The following is a 14,884-nucleotide window of genomic DNA, read 5'->3' as shown; positions in this document are numbered from 1 at the left end:
GGCATACCATCTGATATTTTAGTCTCAATATCTCACTACTGAGTCATTCCTTAGTAATAATAATGAATGTCAATAACAATCAATCAATGCAAAACAATACAAATACAAGTAAAGTATTTTTTTATATGATGCCTAACACATTCTCGCGGCAGAAATGGTCCTCCAAACATTGCAGCCCACTTTCTCATTTTATTTTGTAAGGAACCGGAAGTACAGTGCTCCACCTCCTAAACCTGCCCAGCACGCAGAAGTGGGTGTTTCTGGGGGGGCCTGTTTACAAAAAGGCATCTGAAATAAGAGCCATATTATTGCCAATGAAGGGGATGAACATAAAGTGACATGAACTTTATAGGTTTTGTTGTTATGATACTACATAGGCTATTTAGCTGTTGTTTTATCTAGGGTAGTGTTCTATACTACACATTTATTTAGTACCCTTTAGATATACTTGTGAGAAAAATATTATAATATGTTTCACAAGAAAAACTGTGAAGACATTTAAATGAAAATTTTAAATGAATGCAACAGACACAATAACATCAAAGATGGATGACTGGAACAATGAACTAATAACCTTTTACAGTGGTAACAGCCTAAATCGTTTCAGATCATATTTTAAGCAACACTAAATATAACAAGGAGAGTCCACAGCCATACCACTGACTACTTCCAATCCTCTCCTCTCTCTGTATGTACTTCTACAACCCTTTTATTATTCTCAAGAACATGCAGATTATTCAACCGGCCCTGTGTTCTTAAGAATAAACATGACCTGTTTGAAACCCTTCCCTGTTCAGAGGATATATGGACTTGTGTAACCCCAAGGTTACCACCCACATGGACTGCTCAGCCTTAGGTTGCTCCAAAGACTGTGTACAGCCTCTCACTCTTTGGATCAGTGGGGATGTTGCAACTTCACCACACTAACAATTAAGGGGCATGTAAACCAAAGCCCAACATGCAGCCTCCACGCAGAGCCTGGAAACATAGGGATTAATAGCAAACCTGGCCTACCTTTGTGCCCCAACAAAAGAAAAGCAGTCAGCTTGGTCTTTAGTGGAGTGGCCAGTCAATTCTCGACTCTATTGAGTTGTTGTGGGAGCATCTTGACAATGGTAAAACTGCCTATCAAGCCAATCCAACCTGTGGGAGCTGCTTTAGGAAGCATGGAGTGACATTTGTTCAGATAACCTCAACAAATTGATGTCTGGAATGCCAAAGGTCTGCAAGGCTGTAGCTGCTGCAAATAGAGGATTCTATGACAAATGCAAAGTCTGAAGGACAAAAGTTTCATTTAAGTTAAAATCATTATTTCTAGCCTCACCAGTATTTTGACTATGTTTTTTATTCATTTATGAATTAATTTGATGACTTAAAGTGAGTTTTTTGGGCAGTAGTTTATGTAACCAAAATTCAGCATCAACGATAAAGCCGACACCTTTCTTTATGTGCACCACTGACACATAAACAGTTGTGTAAGGCAAAAAACAACACACTTCCCCTATCATTTATTTAAAAATCAATAATAATAATAATAATATTAATAACAGTACTAGTAATATGAAGGTACACGAGAAAAATGACACTGGTGTTATTTTTTTTTATTCATCAGAAATAAAAAAGTAAAAAGGAAAGTTTTGAACATGAGCGTGTACAAAAAAATGTGCCATTGAGGTTGTGAAGAATTAAAGTAAAGGCCTTCTTCTTTAAGAAATAATTAGAGTCTAAATCTTGGATAAACTGTTGGTTTCTTTAGGATGGTTCTAAACCTGAAATCTGTTTATATTCTCTTTACTTCTTAGGGATTTGGTCATGGTCTTGGTGTGAGACATTTTCACGTCAAACAATGAACAAGAAATCACAAATTACAGTAAAATAATGAAAGTGTTCACAATCATTGAAACAGAATGAAAAGAGCGGTGACAGTAATTCTCTCAATGGTTATGTCTTACAGAAAGAGAGTTTTTATTGTGTTTGGTCAGTACTGGATCAGGGATGGTGACTGTGTGGACACAAGTGTTATGCTGCTGGACAGGCTCCAACGCTGACTGCTCCACTGACCAGAGCAGCTTTGCTAAAGCTCACTTGGATGTTATTGATGGTCAGGTTTCTCACACAGCCCACGTAGGCCTTTCTGGCGGCGATGCTTTCTGGGAGGAAAAGATCTGAGCGAGAGAAGAGTACATCACATGACTACAAAGGTGTCGGGTTAGAAAAACAGGAGAACAACAGTAATGTGCTCCTGGCTGACCTGGAGTTCCACCAACGAATACTGGCTTCCTGGTATATGTGGAGTTGGGGTTCAGAGGTCCCACCACATGGTTGACCTCAGAGTCCACATCCAACTGGACCACATTGGCATCCCGGATCACTGACATCAAGCAGGACAGAATGCATCAGATCAGTCAAAAAAGGTCTCCAGAATCTCTAATAAAGCTGTAATTACAAGTTCTTAAAAAAATAAGAGCTGTGAAATAAACTTTAAAAAACAACAACCATGAAGCATTGCAATGACAACTTCATACTCCAGGCCTTGCAGAATATGCTCCTGCAAAGCTTTAGACCAGGATCTGTGAAAGGTCTCCATCTGGTTCAACTATTACAGCCCAGATGCCAAAATAAAATGTTGTCAATTAACGTTTCTGCAAACCACTGATGTGTTCTCATTTGTACGTGTCATATTGAAATTTCAACAAAACATGTCATATCATCTTCACATTACATATTTGTGAACCTGAGGAAATGCATTATGAGGAATTAAAGTTTAAAAGTAAACTTTTAACAAATCAGTGGTTTGCAGTGACCACCATTGCCAAAGTTTATTCTGCCAGTTTTGCATATGCAGATCCATTCAACACTGTGACCTGTTCAGACTGAAAACAGGTACTGAACACATTTAAAATTGCGAGGTTAAGTTACCAACAAAAACATCAAATGTGTACAAACAAATCCAAGCCACTGTTGACCTTTTTTCAACTTTTCAGTGTTACTCTTTTTTATTGTTTCTTTTCACAGTTTTAAATCAGGAAAGCTCACCAGTGATTCGGTGCCAGTTGCCCGCACACACACCACGTCTTGGTGAAACCTTTGTGAAGTACTCATGAGAGCCATCGTTCACAAAAACCACGACCTGAAAACACACACCAATACTGTATCAATACTTCCTGAACAGAAGATGCATGGTTGATTATCATAACTTGACCTGGAAGTGTATATCTTTCTGGATAAGCGTACCAATGACTTACCTCCCCTTGATGAATGTAGATAGTGAAATAACCCTCTGCTGTCTGCACATGCAGTAAGACGCCAGATGCCACACGGGGGCGCACCTCCATCACCAACTCAAACTTTAGCCCAAGCTCAAATGTTTCATCTGAGAGCGAGAGGGGAGACGAGGTGAGTTCTGGGTACTTGATCCTCTCTGGACCTAACCTTTTTGTCACATTAATCAACCATGCTTCACTGCCATGTGTGCACATATGACACAACTCATCTCACACAACAGCTACAGCTGAATACTGAAGTTCCTTGGGGCCTTCACCCCCCCAGAAACACTCTTTCACCACAGCTGCACTAAGGGCATCATGTTCCCTCCCAACTTCCCCCAATCAAATCCTCTCAATGCACAAAAAATGGTAAAAGACAAGAGGGGCCTGTGAGATTTCCAAATGAGCCATAAAATACAACAGATGCACATGGTGTCAAATTTGGGTAGAGAGACTGCACAAAAAGAACACTTTTCTTTCATACAATTTTACAATTCCACAGTTTTAGTCAGAAGCTGGTGTAAAACAAGCCTGTCTCTTTTCTTTTTCACAAAACAACTAGTAGAATTGTACCCAGCACAACATATCCTCCTTCCTCTGAGAAGTATGTTCCCACTTCAGAGAGTCCCTCGTAGCATGGAGTGACCCCAAAATTCCCTGCCATGGAGGACAGCCACTGCCCATCAAGCTGTAGGTTCTTTAAGCAGCCGGTTAAGCTGTATGCAGAGTTTCTCTATATAGACACAAACATCAGATGTTTAAAACTTTTAAAAAAGACACAGGGAAATAGATATTTAAGTGGTGTAAAATATGAAAGACAAATAAAGCATTGTCTCTTTAACAAGAGGTTGAATTAATAAACATCAAACACATCTAGCAGCATTTACATTACTTTAGCAACAAAGCTCCCAGTGCTGATCATTCGGGAAACTCTGAGCCTCTCAGTGCTATAACTGGCCTCCATCATCCTCTGACACTGCATATAACACTGGTCTGGAGGTGTTACTTGGAACCTCCAAAGTATCACCTCTGGACCAAGGTTGTGGTTGTGTGCTAGTTAGCATAAGTCAGCAGTTACTTTAGCAACAAACTAAAGCTATCTATCCAGATTTAAGGCAGAGCAGCCAGAGGTATACAGAAAATATTTTCTCCATAAAATATGACCCAGTTCCAGGGAATACATTTGTAAAGTTGTGTTTCTGTACTGTATTATTTGATTCTTTGGCTCCTAGAAAAAAAACTCCATCCTGACAGCATCCTTATTTTCTTACATAACAGCACCACAAAAACTTTAAGCATAGAAATGTATATCCATCCCTAAGTGCAGGATGAGTCGTCAATACCCACAAAAGAACTTTTTTGTCATTGTTGGGCCTGAAACTGGTTTATAGATTTTGATTTCATTGGAACTTGAACAATGGGTCAAAGTACTATTTGTAATATGAAACAATTTATACCATTTCTTTATAAGGAAATCAGACAATGTCTTTCTATTGAGTTTTTGGATTGTCATATTGTAGTTTCTGCTGTCTGTGGGAAGAGCAGTCATAGCTCAGTGGAGCTAGACGTCTACTGGTATGAACATATATGTTCTGGAAGATTCCAAAAGTTTATAAATTAGAGAGTTTACTGTTTTTATTTCAGAGCTACAGACCTTTATTGAATATTCATGCATTTCATTTCAATCCTGCTTTGTCTTATATGTTATATCTCTTTTGCATGAACCTCAATGAAACAATACCTGAACATTCTTTAGGGCTCTTCCTGGAGGAACTCCTCCAACATAGATGGGACTGCTGACATGCCAAGAGGCGTTGCTTCCCTGAGCTCTGTCTTCCAGCACTGTGAGCCCATCAATTATTAACCGCCCCATGCTCCCATCACGGATAAATATAACCTTAAGGGAGAAGAGAAATTGTTGACACATAGCTAAACATGTATCCATCCATGCATATAAATTGAGAGAACTTACATTGTGCCATGCACCGTCATTGTATTTCTCCTCGCTCTTGATTTTTACTCTTTGGTCTCCTTCACTGAAGGTGTATACAAGCTTCCCGTGGGCCAGGAAGAGAGCCATGAAGTTATGCTCTTGGACATCAGATACATAAAAGATGAGGCCAAAGGATGAGTGTGTCTTCAGGGACAAGGAGAAGTGAGACCTGGTGGGTGGTAGGTGCATTTTGTCATATTTGCAGACAGAAAGAAACCTTGAAAGTACATATGCAGGGCAAGCTTTTAAGAAGACTTGACCTTGAGGTTACTTGAAACAAGTTTTTTACTTTACATACCTCTCAGAAAGGGAGTCTGGGAGGTTGGTGTAGTGCTGCCTGCTGTTGGCAATGCCACCATAGTGGAATGCTTGGCGAGTTGCTCTAGGACTTGGAGAGAGGTAGCAGGGCTCAGTGTTCCCCTCTGATGGTTTCTGCTCATCACTCTTTGGTTCCATCAGGCCCAGTGGTAGGCTGGACCTCTCCCTGCTCACCTATAAAAAGGTGTTTTATTGGATGTTAGGGTGACTAAGATCAATGCAACCAAAAGAAAAAAGATAGATCCCAATAAACCCAGTGTTTATCTGGGTCCACTAAAGGCATTCTTTTTATTTTACCTTATGTGATTTGGCTCTCAAGTTATTCTCTCTGTGCCTTGACAGCAGAGCAGCAGGGGGGCGCTGGACTGGACAGTCCTGCAGGGAGGTCTGGACCTTCTCTGTGTACCGCTGAAAGTCCTCTGGTTCAATGTCCCGGTCCTGTCTACAGATATACAGGTAGAAGGAGTGACAGACAGAGAGCTGACTTTACACTTTTAACACACCAACATGTCTCCATAGCAAAAACTCCATGTCCCTAAACTAGCCACTCACTTCTTTATTTTAAGTCTCTTCCCCACATTGAGGGAGATGGGACAGAGAGCTCTCAGTGTAAACTCCCTTGCAGTCTAAAGAGATTTGAAAGGGACAATTTGGCCTGGTGTAACCTGTAGAACGAAGAAGTTTTCAACCACTCATACCTGTTGATGTAGGCATAGCTGATGCAGCCTGTGAAGTTCTTGAAGCTGCTGCTTGGAGAACCTCCATAGTAAAATCTCTTTACTGCAGAGCCTGATGAGGATCTCGTAGCAGATGATGGTCGTTTCTTTTCCTGCTTGTCTTTGTCGTCAACTAACAGTGAATACCTAAGTGGAAAAGTTGAACCAGTCAGCACTTTTATTCTAACATTTATTTTCAGCAGTGCTTCGTCAGCTTCTTTTCTAACTACCTGCCTAGAGTATCACCATCACTATCAGACACGTCTCTCGCGTATCAGTTGGACACAGATATTTGGATGGGTCAACCCTGTGTGGGCTTGTTTTTTTTGTTTTTTTTTTGCAAGAAGGAGAATCATATGTAATTATTTTTCAGCCAATTTTGACCAACCCAACCGAGACCTACCAAACAGCGGAACAGAAAAGGAACATAGGGCAAGCATTTCTGACTTTTTTCATTTTTGCCCCGCAATATTCTTAATCTTTTTATATACATAAGTGTTGAGCAATTATACAATCTTAACATGTAATCACTGGGATAACTATAATAACTATTCTATTGAACAGTGATTCTGCTCTCTCTTTATGTATAAAGTGAAGTGATGTCTATCTGATGTGTTGCAGTTAGGAGGAAACACAATGAAGAGATTGCTGAAATCAAAACCCAACACAGGTGAGCGCAAAAGATGTCATAGGGACCCTGCAGCTGTGAGAGTGAAAACTTACTTCTGATTGTTCACTGAGGCCATTAAGAAGTGTGTCCTTCCATCATTGTATTGCTTCTTGAGAGATTTAACTCGTGTGCCTCTGCAGTTCAGCACAACTGCTCCGTTCTCGACGGAAATGCTGAACTCATCAGACTGAAGAGTAGAAAATAAGATCATAGTTATTACTTAGCAGCACAGGAAAGTCAATAAGAGATTTCTTTAAGCCATGGTAAATTCTTGTTTTTTTCCGAAATTCTTTAAAAAAATTAAGACTGCACCAAAAACCAATCTTCCCACTTAACCATCTGAAATTCAGCATTTTACCACTTTGTAAAATGTGACTGTTTTCCATTAGCATCCAGACATAGATTGATGCTTACCCCTTCACTGTGATAGAAAAGCAGCCCACTGGGCTGCAGTGTTCTAAAGTTGAGTCCTCCCTCAAAGTTATCGAAGGGTGACATCTTCGCTGTGGAACCAAGGTAGCTCTCTCCAGTAAAATAGGCTTCACGGGACATCTGTCACAATAAAAACACATCACCTATTGCCTTTCATTCTCCAATCAGCTTACAGTTCATTGAGCCCCAATGGGAATATCAACTGACTTATGTGGAAGCTGAGAACAGCCAATTATTTCCTCTCAGTTGAGAATGAAAGTTTGTGTGCGGATGGTTGTGAGAACTTGGGCCCTATTTACATGTTCTCCCATCTCCCATTCCTTTGAAAAACCAGGAGCACCAGGACCTGCATGGCACATTGCTTATAAACAGTGACACTTGTCTACACTGAGGGACAAGGAGGAAGTCTCAGCTGCCGGACCCTCGGGTCCTGCTTCCACCACTTCACAGTCATTCGTCCCATCAACTCAGTTTGACTCCAAATGAGAAAATATGCTGATGTTTAATAAAAGATGAGGAGCGTGAATCTCAGTCTGTGGATCAGACAGGACGGGTCATGAAAAAACATCATTCTGGTTCTTTGTTGCCTAAATGTGCCATGATATTTCATTTAGTGACATTACTGCACACATGGAAACATTTATGACTGAAAACAGCCTTGTTGATCATCCTTGTATGTACAATTTGAACCCGTCTATGTACGTGCATCTTACTATCGGAATAACACTCCCTTTAAACAGCAGGAAACACACTGTGCCTTTGGCACCAGATTTTTGTTAGTCTATGGCACAGTTGCTTTCTGCTACCTAAAGAAAGCAATGCACAGTCAGTGTGTCTGAACACACGTAATTTTAAGACCAACATGCCCAGTGGTGCACAGATGGGCACAAGTACATTTGCATTTTACACAACGCTGGGTGCTGAAAATGACACCTGTGTCATCCTGAATGACACTTGTGCTGCTCTTCGTGCCACTTCGGTGTCACATAGAACCCTATGTGTGCAATCTGCATTTCATTCATATTTGGCACTGATCCCAGACGACATATGCAGTTAAAGTACTTACAAAGGACTCCTCAGGGCAGCCGCTGCTAATGCCAATGGTGCCAGGCTCCTCCAGCAAGTTGAAGTCTTTTTTCTGGAACTGGAAACCTTTCACACAACCTTTCAGGCCTGTGACAGCAGCCAGCTCAGGCCTATGGTGATAAACATACTGTCAGATTACTCTCAAATTGTCACTGTCAAGTAAAGGAACTACGACTGCCAAACATGAACTAATGAGTTGAAATGAGTTGCTCGTTTGGCTTATTCCCCCTCTCTCGAAACTCGAGGATCCCAAATTGGTGTTATAAGATGTTACTTTAGCTGCTAAGCTAAAAGTGTTAGCACCCGGTGCACGAGCTCTGAAAGAGTGTAAATAATGTCTTTTCAGATCAATATTGGGATCTCTGTGTTTTCCAGAGCCTTGGATAATGCCTGACTAGCTGTATATAGCCATATTATATTTTTTGATCTTTTTCAGTTAAAACAAGTCCCCATCTACTTCAGTTGTTTACAACAATGCCACAACACTGTTTTGCTGTGAAGCTTAAAAATGTTGTGCTGTGGACAATGAAACCTTAGCGACTTTGGTTGATCAACTTTGTTGGCTGGTCTTCTCTTAGTACTTTGTTCCATTTGTTTGATGTGAAAAAAATGAAAGCTAATTTATCAATCTCGATATCCAGCACACCTAGAAATGCCTTATGAATTTAAAGGAGGGTAATGTCTTTACCCTTTTTGTTACTGTTATTTATTGTTTTTATTTTTCTGTATTCCATTGTTTTTATGGCTGGCTGTTTTACTCCTCTTTTTTTCATTTGTTTGTTCTTTATCGACCATATGAAAGCGAATTAAGGGAATTATTGTAAAACATTTTTTTTTCCTGAATAATAGTTGTTTTTGATGATGATGAAGAAGATGAAGATGATGATGATGATGACGATGATGACTTTCTATCAGCATGTGGATGACGAGATAATGACTGAATTTTTTCTGTAACTGCTGAGGAGCCAGACTTGACAACACCCACCCCAGCCACAGTGTGTTCACCCTGCAGCAAAAGATACAAAGGTATCCACTGCCATTCAACCAGACCACAGAGCAGCTTCTTTCCTCAGGTTGTGAGACTCCTGAACTCATCCTCATATGTGTTCTTACTGTAGCTGCCACTTGGGGTATCCAAAGACTGAGGCCCAAATTCACCTTTTAAGTGTTTTGGTCTACACATGAGAAACATGTTCCTGGAAAACAGATTACTATTGTGTTGAGTGTAATACATCTGGTTTCTGGGGAGATTAACTCACCTGGATTTAAGAATGTTTGAGGGAGCCCCACCTATGTAGATATCTGAGAAAGGTAAAGTGGTTTTTGGATTCTCCATCGATTTAACATGGCTCTTGTCCACCAGTAGGATAACCTTCTTTGACTGATGGTAGATCACTGATACCTGTGCAGACAACCCAACAATAACAGTTACAGTAACACATAACTCATTTACAAGTGAAGTTGAAAATTGTCTGACAAACTAAATCAGAAGAAAGAATCTACCTCATGGTATCGTGCATCATTTATTTGCAGCTTTGGTAAGTTGTTCTCCAACAGTTGAGGCCCACTGCTGAAGCCAAAGTCGTACATTAAGCGCAGGAAGCCATTCCTTAACTCTAAAAGGAAATATTTATCCTGAAAAGAAGAGGTCAAAATACATTAAGATTTGTCTATGAGACTTGAACTAAACTGAGCAAAGAAAGATAAATATATGCTTCTTTCTACACTTCATCAGTTGTGACTAGAAATTGCATTGCATTTCCTGCTAAAACTACAGTGTGAATGCGGAAATGCAATTACTGGAATTGCATAAATTCCCTCACACTGCCTTACCAAATTCAGCATTCAGACCAGTAATCTTGCAGTTCAGTGCATAGGCCTGAGTTGTATACTCAACTTGAACAACCTGTTCAATAACAGGTGGGATGAGATGGGTGAAATACGTCCTTACTTAGGGAAATATTAATGACACTACCTGCAGCGATCCTCCAGCGGCAGAAAGGATGTGTGTATCTGTCAACATTTGCGCATGAGGAATAGATGATACATTTATTTAATGAATTAGAAAACCCTGACTCGTTTCCCTTGGAGAATTTATAACTCCAGCTTTTAGTTTTGTTTATAAATGTGCCACAATATTTGTTACAGTATATGACTGCCAGTGTAGGCACATCTAATTGTTTGAATGATGCTTTCTTTAAATATCAGGAAATGGGCTGTCTATGGCGCTGTCACATTCTGCTGCCTCAAGATAGCAATCCATCATCAGTGCGTCTGACCACACCTATTTTTAAGACCAGCACTCCCTTAAGTAGTAATACTTGTAGTAGTAGTCAATGGTGAGAGTTGAACCACCAACCTTATGCTTATGTGCCTCCTATTCAGTCTATATGGCAAAATTTTGCATGGAGTCACTTCATCTCACTCTCTCATTATCTACCGTTTAATCTGTGAGGGTCACAGGGATGTAACCGCTTTATCCACCATTTTTCAAGGGGTTGTGGGGGTTACTGGAGCCAGTTATCGCTCTGGGCGAATGCAGGGTACACCCTGGACGAGTCGCCAGCTCATCACAGGGCCCTTACTGATGGCAGAGGTCGCCACGCAAGGTGCCAACTGCACATCAGGAGCAATTTTGGAGTTCAGTATCTTGCTCGAGGATACTTCAACATGCAGCTCAGTTCCGCCCCAAAGGGAGGCGGGATTTGATCCAGCAAGTTTCCTGCTCTACCCGCTGAGCTACAGCCACTTTTGCCTACTCTTTTAGTCTTCTGTTACACTCCACTGAAATCAGTGATGCAGCAGTTGGCTTACATCCCATTCGTTTCAGTTAAACACCATTGTCTATATAATAATCATTAGACCTACAGTAACTCCCTTCACTGATGATGACCACAATGTCAATCATCAGACATCCATAGTATTAAAAAGGTGTACTGGGCACATAAAAATGCAAGTGATTATAATGATAATGATAATGATGATTATTATTATTGGTCAAATGTGTCATGAAAAATCATTTTTACTCAATGTCCATTAAAAAGCCATACCAGTGGATCAATGAGGCTAACGTGCTCACAGTGACAATGCTAGTGTTTGATAGGTATAATTATTAAACTCTGTTTTAGCATGCTGACATTTACTATCAGCACTGAATATAAAATGAAGACTGATGGGAATGTCATTAGCTTAAAAGTAAAAAAAAACAACAACAATGTATTAGATGGATCGAAGTTTTGACCTGGTATTTGCACTATATAGATAAAAAAATACTCGGATCACCAAGTTAATACAATTTATCCTGAGGGAAACATGAATGTGAACCACAAGTCCTGCTGGTGGCGCTAAGCAATAGTCTGTTGATCGTCCAAGTCCATGAGTGTCATCCTCTGCGGGCCAAAAATATCTTTACAAAGTTTCATGGCAATCCATCTCATAATTCATGGGATCTTTTGATTTGTAACAAAATATAAGGCTGTTTGATAGACATTATTATTATGAAAACCACCATATGATGCATTAGCTAGGACACAAGCAACAATGGTAAGTGAATATATCTAATTTTCTTTTCTATTGGTAGATAATTTTTCTTATTTTTAGGAATATTTTCCTAATTTTACTGCTTTTGTGTTTTCAAAAGTTAACTTCATATTGTCTATATTAAAAAAAGACAGTAGGCATTTCTGTGTAGATCATCTCAATTAAGTACACTGAGGTCAAATATTGTCAAATAAGTGGGTCACAGTGACACTACATCTACCAATTCGCTTTTCTTCTCTGTATGAAAAGTCAACTTGAGCTGTCAGACTCGTTCTTAAATGTCAGCTCAAAATGTGTCTTTAGGTCTCTTGTAGTCTTTAGACTTACCGCATTGACCATGAGGAAAAGGACACCGCTGTTTGCGACAGTTCGCACTGCAATATCAAATCTTGTTACGACACCAAACCTGCCCCTCCTCTCAATGTCAGTGATGAGTGCGTAGCCTGTTCCATCAAACAGGTAGCTAGCAACACGACTCTGGGAAAAGGCCAACTTGTACCTGAGGACAGAGGAAGAAACATCATTTCACACTTAAAACATTCTGAAATTGTCTGTTTTTCAAATAATACATCTGTGTACACCTCTTATACCATAACACAAAAGTAAAAAGTAAAATGAGAGGGCTGAATTAGCCAGGGTTACTGAGTATCAGTGGGTTGGTTTAGTCATTTGATTTGACCGTTTAACAATGAATATTTGTTTAGAAACCACTCATTAAGCAATTGTTTATTGTAATCCTGCAGCCGATGTTTGTAATACTTTGCAAATGGTTGATACTTTAATACTGTGCATTTCATCTTTAAACATTATTTAGATAGTTATTGTTGATGTTCATACATTTTCTGTGAGCAGTCAAATAACTATTAACTAAAGTTATTAATGGTGGTTGTAAAATGTTATTTTTGAGTATCAAAATCTAGATTTTAAGGTGTATTAATAATTACATAATTTATATTGTGCTCACATTCTGCACATTTTGAATAAAGTTTATTATTTCCTATCACCAGAAGCTAACTCTCTGATCTGCTGTGTGCATGGCATTTAATACGAATGTGAAGGTAGCAAACAGCACACAGAAAGTGACAGATGGGAGCCCAACAGGAACTATTTGCCCTAAAGCCTTTTAACGGGTTAATTCGGCCATGCAAATCTGTACCTGGGGCACGGCGTTGATGTAATGACATCGATTTTGTGAGTCTGTTTGAAATTGTACAGACTGATAACATCGTTGTTCAGCAAACCCAACTCGATGCAGCCCACAAAAGGAGCAAGACTCAGAGGAGGTGGAAGCTGTGTAATTAAACAAAGAAAAACATGTCATCATTTAGGAAGAACAGGATGATTTTATAATTATTCATTTGTATCAAGGAATAGTTGGAAAAGCCATTACCCTGACATCTGGAGGGACACCACCAACGAAGAACACTACGTCCTTTGGGTCGATGTCAAACAGTGAGTCAGTGCCTAGAGCCTCTCCCTTCTGAATAAACTTCTGCTCGTCTGTAGAGCTCTGACTGGGGATGGTCAGGAAGACTTTTCCATGTCTGCCCAGTCTGCAAGCAAAGAGCACAAAGGGTTTTTTTTTTAAACAGTGGCAACAAGATCTTGACGATCCTACGGTCTGCTATTTCACATTAAACGGTCAGCTCGGAGCACTGTCCATCTGTCAAGTGTAACAGCTTGATCCAGAATGCTGTGGTGGAGACTGGTCTCTTTGACGATATGAGCCCAGCAGTTTTTAACTTCCTGTTGTCTGACCAGCGTGCCACTTGTCCATTTCTTTTCCCTGCCACCAGAGGGGAGGCCAGGAACAGCCTTAAAATCCAAGATGGATTAGAATTACTCTTATCCCAACTCTCTTCCTCCCTTTGGCAAGCTGGATGTATAGTCAAAAGATGCCATAGACAGTAACTGTCTCAAATTCTGCTTTTAATCCAAAACTTGTGCTTTCTTCTCCAATGCTGATGAGTTTATTTCTGACATAGGCTGTACATGTTTCAACAGTAAAGCCCAAAAAACAACAATGTAACAACAACCGGCGCATCAATCTGCATCTACTGTGAGATCAGATAATTCACACAATCATTACCATAATCAGTGCTGCCAAAGCTATGTATTTCATTACAGTTTGTTCTCAGTAATGTTACCAAAGAGTAGGAAGAAGAATTTAACACCACAGAAGGACAGGTAGCAGTGATTCTTGGAATAAGCTTAAAGTTTAAATGAATTAGTTCTAAATTGAATTACCTCTCTACTTTAATGTAGTTGAAGACTGCGGGCCATTGGCTGACAGGCTTTGAACTCAGGGCGATTTCAACATCTTCACCGCCGAGGTTGTACACGTACACCAGGTTGTCATTCTTGATTGCCAGCCCAATGTAGTCTTTTCTACCCTGTAAGCAAAAAAAGCAGAAAAACCTCATCATGGTGAGTTCCTACCCTGTTCATTTTCCCATCATGGCCTTTTTACTATCATTTTACAATGCTTCACCACTGCTGCAGAAATTATCAACAGGGAGATGATATTATTTCATGTGATCGAGGACACCAACATCCATCATTTTTGACATCTAATTGTGCACATGCTAAGGCTATTAGACAATAAGAAACAAAGGCAAATGCCACTGCATTAATTACAATGGCACTGAAATCATCAGGTGAAGTGTCAATAAAGAGACCAAAGAGACCTCACATTGGGTAGCTGCACTTTTTCTGTTTCCCAGTGAGCAGGAAAAAACACTATTTATGTAAATTAACTCCAACTTTGAAGGACCACACATCCACTATGTCACAGGCCTGTCTTGGAGACCTTTTAAAATGGGCAACTGTGTGATTTCAAAGCCTGTCATTCCTGCCTTCATGA

General features: G+C 39.9%; 1 protein-coding gene across 1 annotated transcript in view; it reads right to left on the bottom strand.

Moving 5' to 3' along the window:
• Positions 1-1,584: 1,584 nt before the first annotated feature.
• The window catches only part of lama4 (laminin, alpha 4), a 40,862-nt gene continuing 27,562 nt past the window's right edge, over positions 1,585-14,884 (bottom strand). The window contains exons 22-40 of the mRNA XM_037087091.1: positions 14,269-14,414; positions 13,412-13,574; positions 13,178-13,311; positions 12,349-12,520; positions 9,985-10,116; positions 9,741-9,883; positions 8,462-8,591; positions 7,378-7,515; positions 7,017-7,150; positions 6,276-6,440; positions 5,875-6,019; positions 5,558-5,751; positions 5,239-5,428; positions 5,008-5,163; positions 3,840-3,999; positions 3,246-3,373; positions 3,037-3,130; positions 2,252-2,371; positions 1,585-2,165 (exon numbers count right to left, since the gene is read on the bottom strand). Of these exons, the coding sequence (XP_036942986.1) occupies positions 2,020-2,165; positions 2,252-2,371; positions 3,037-3,130; positions 3,246-3,373; positions 3,840-3,999; positions 5,008-5,163; positions 5,239-5,428; positions 5,558-5,751; positions 5,875-6,019; positions 6,276-6,440; positions 7,017-7,150; positions 7,378-7,515; positions 8,462-8,591; positions 9,741-9,883; positions 9,985-10,116; positions 12,349-12,520; positions 13,178-13,311; positions 13,412-13,574; positions 14,269-14,414 (2,790 nt within the window). The 3' untranslated portion in view covers positions 1,585-2,019. The remainder of the gene's footprint in view (positions 2,166-2,251; positions 2,372-3,036; positions 3,131-3,245; positions 3,374-3,839; positions 4,000-5,007; positions 5,164-5,238; positions 5,429-5,557; positions 5,752-5,874; positions 6,020-6,275; positions 6,441-7,016; positions 7,151-7,377; positions 7,516-8,461; positions 8,592-9,740; positions 9,884-9,984; positions 10,117-12,348; positions 12,521-13,177; positions 13,312-13,411; positions 13,575-14,268; positions 14,415-14,884) is intronic.

The sequence above is a fragment of the Acanthopagrus latus genome, chromosome 22 (assembly GCF_904848185.1).
Source record: "Acanthopagrus latus isolate v.2019 chromosome 22, fAcaLat1.1, whole genome shotgun sequence".
NCBI lineage: Eukaryota > Metazoa > Chordata > Actinopteri > Spariformes > Sparidae > Acanthopagrus > Acanthopagrus latus.
The sequence above is the reverse complement of the archived record's forward strand: the minus strand, read 5'-3'. Positions and strand labels throughout refer to the sequence as shown.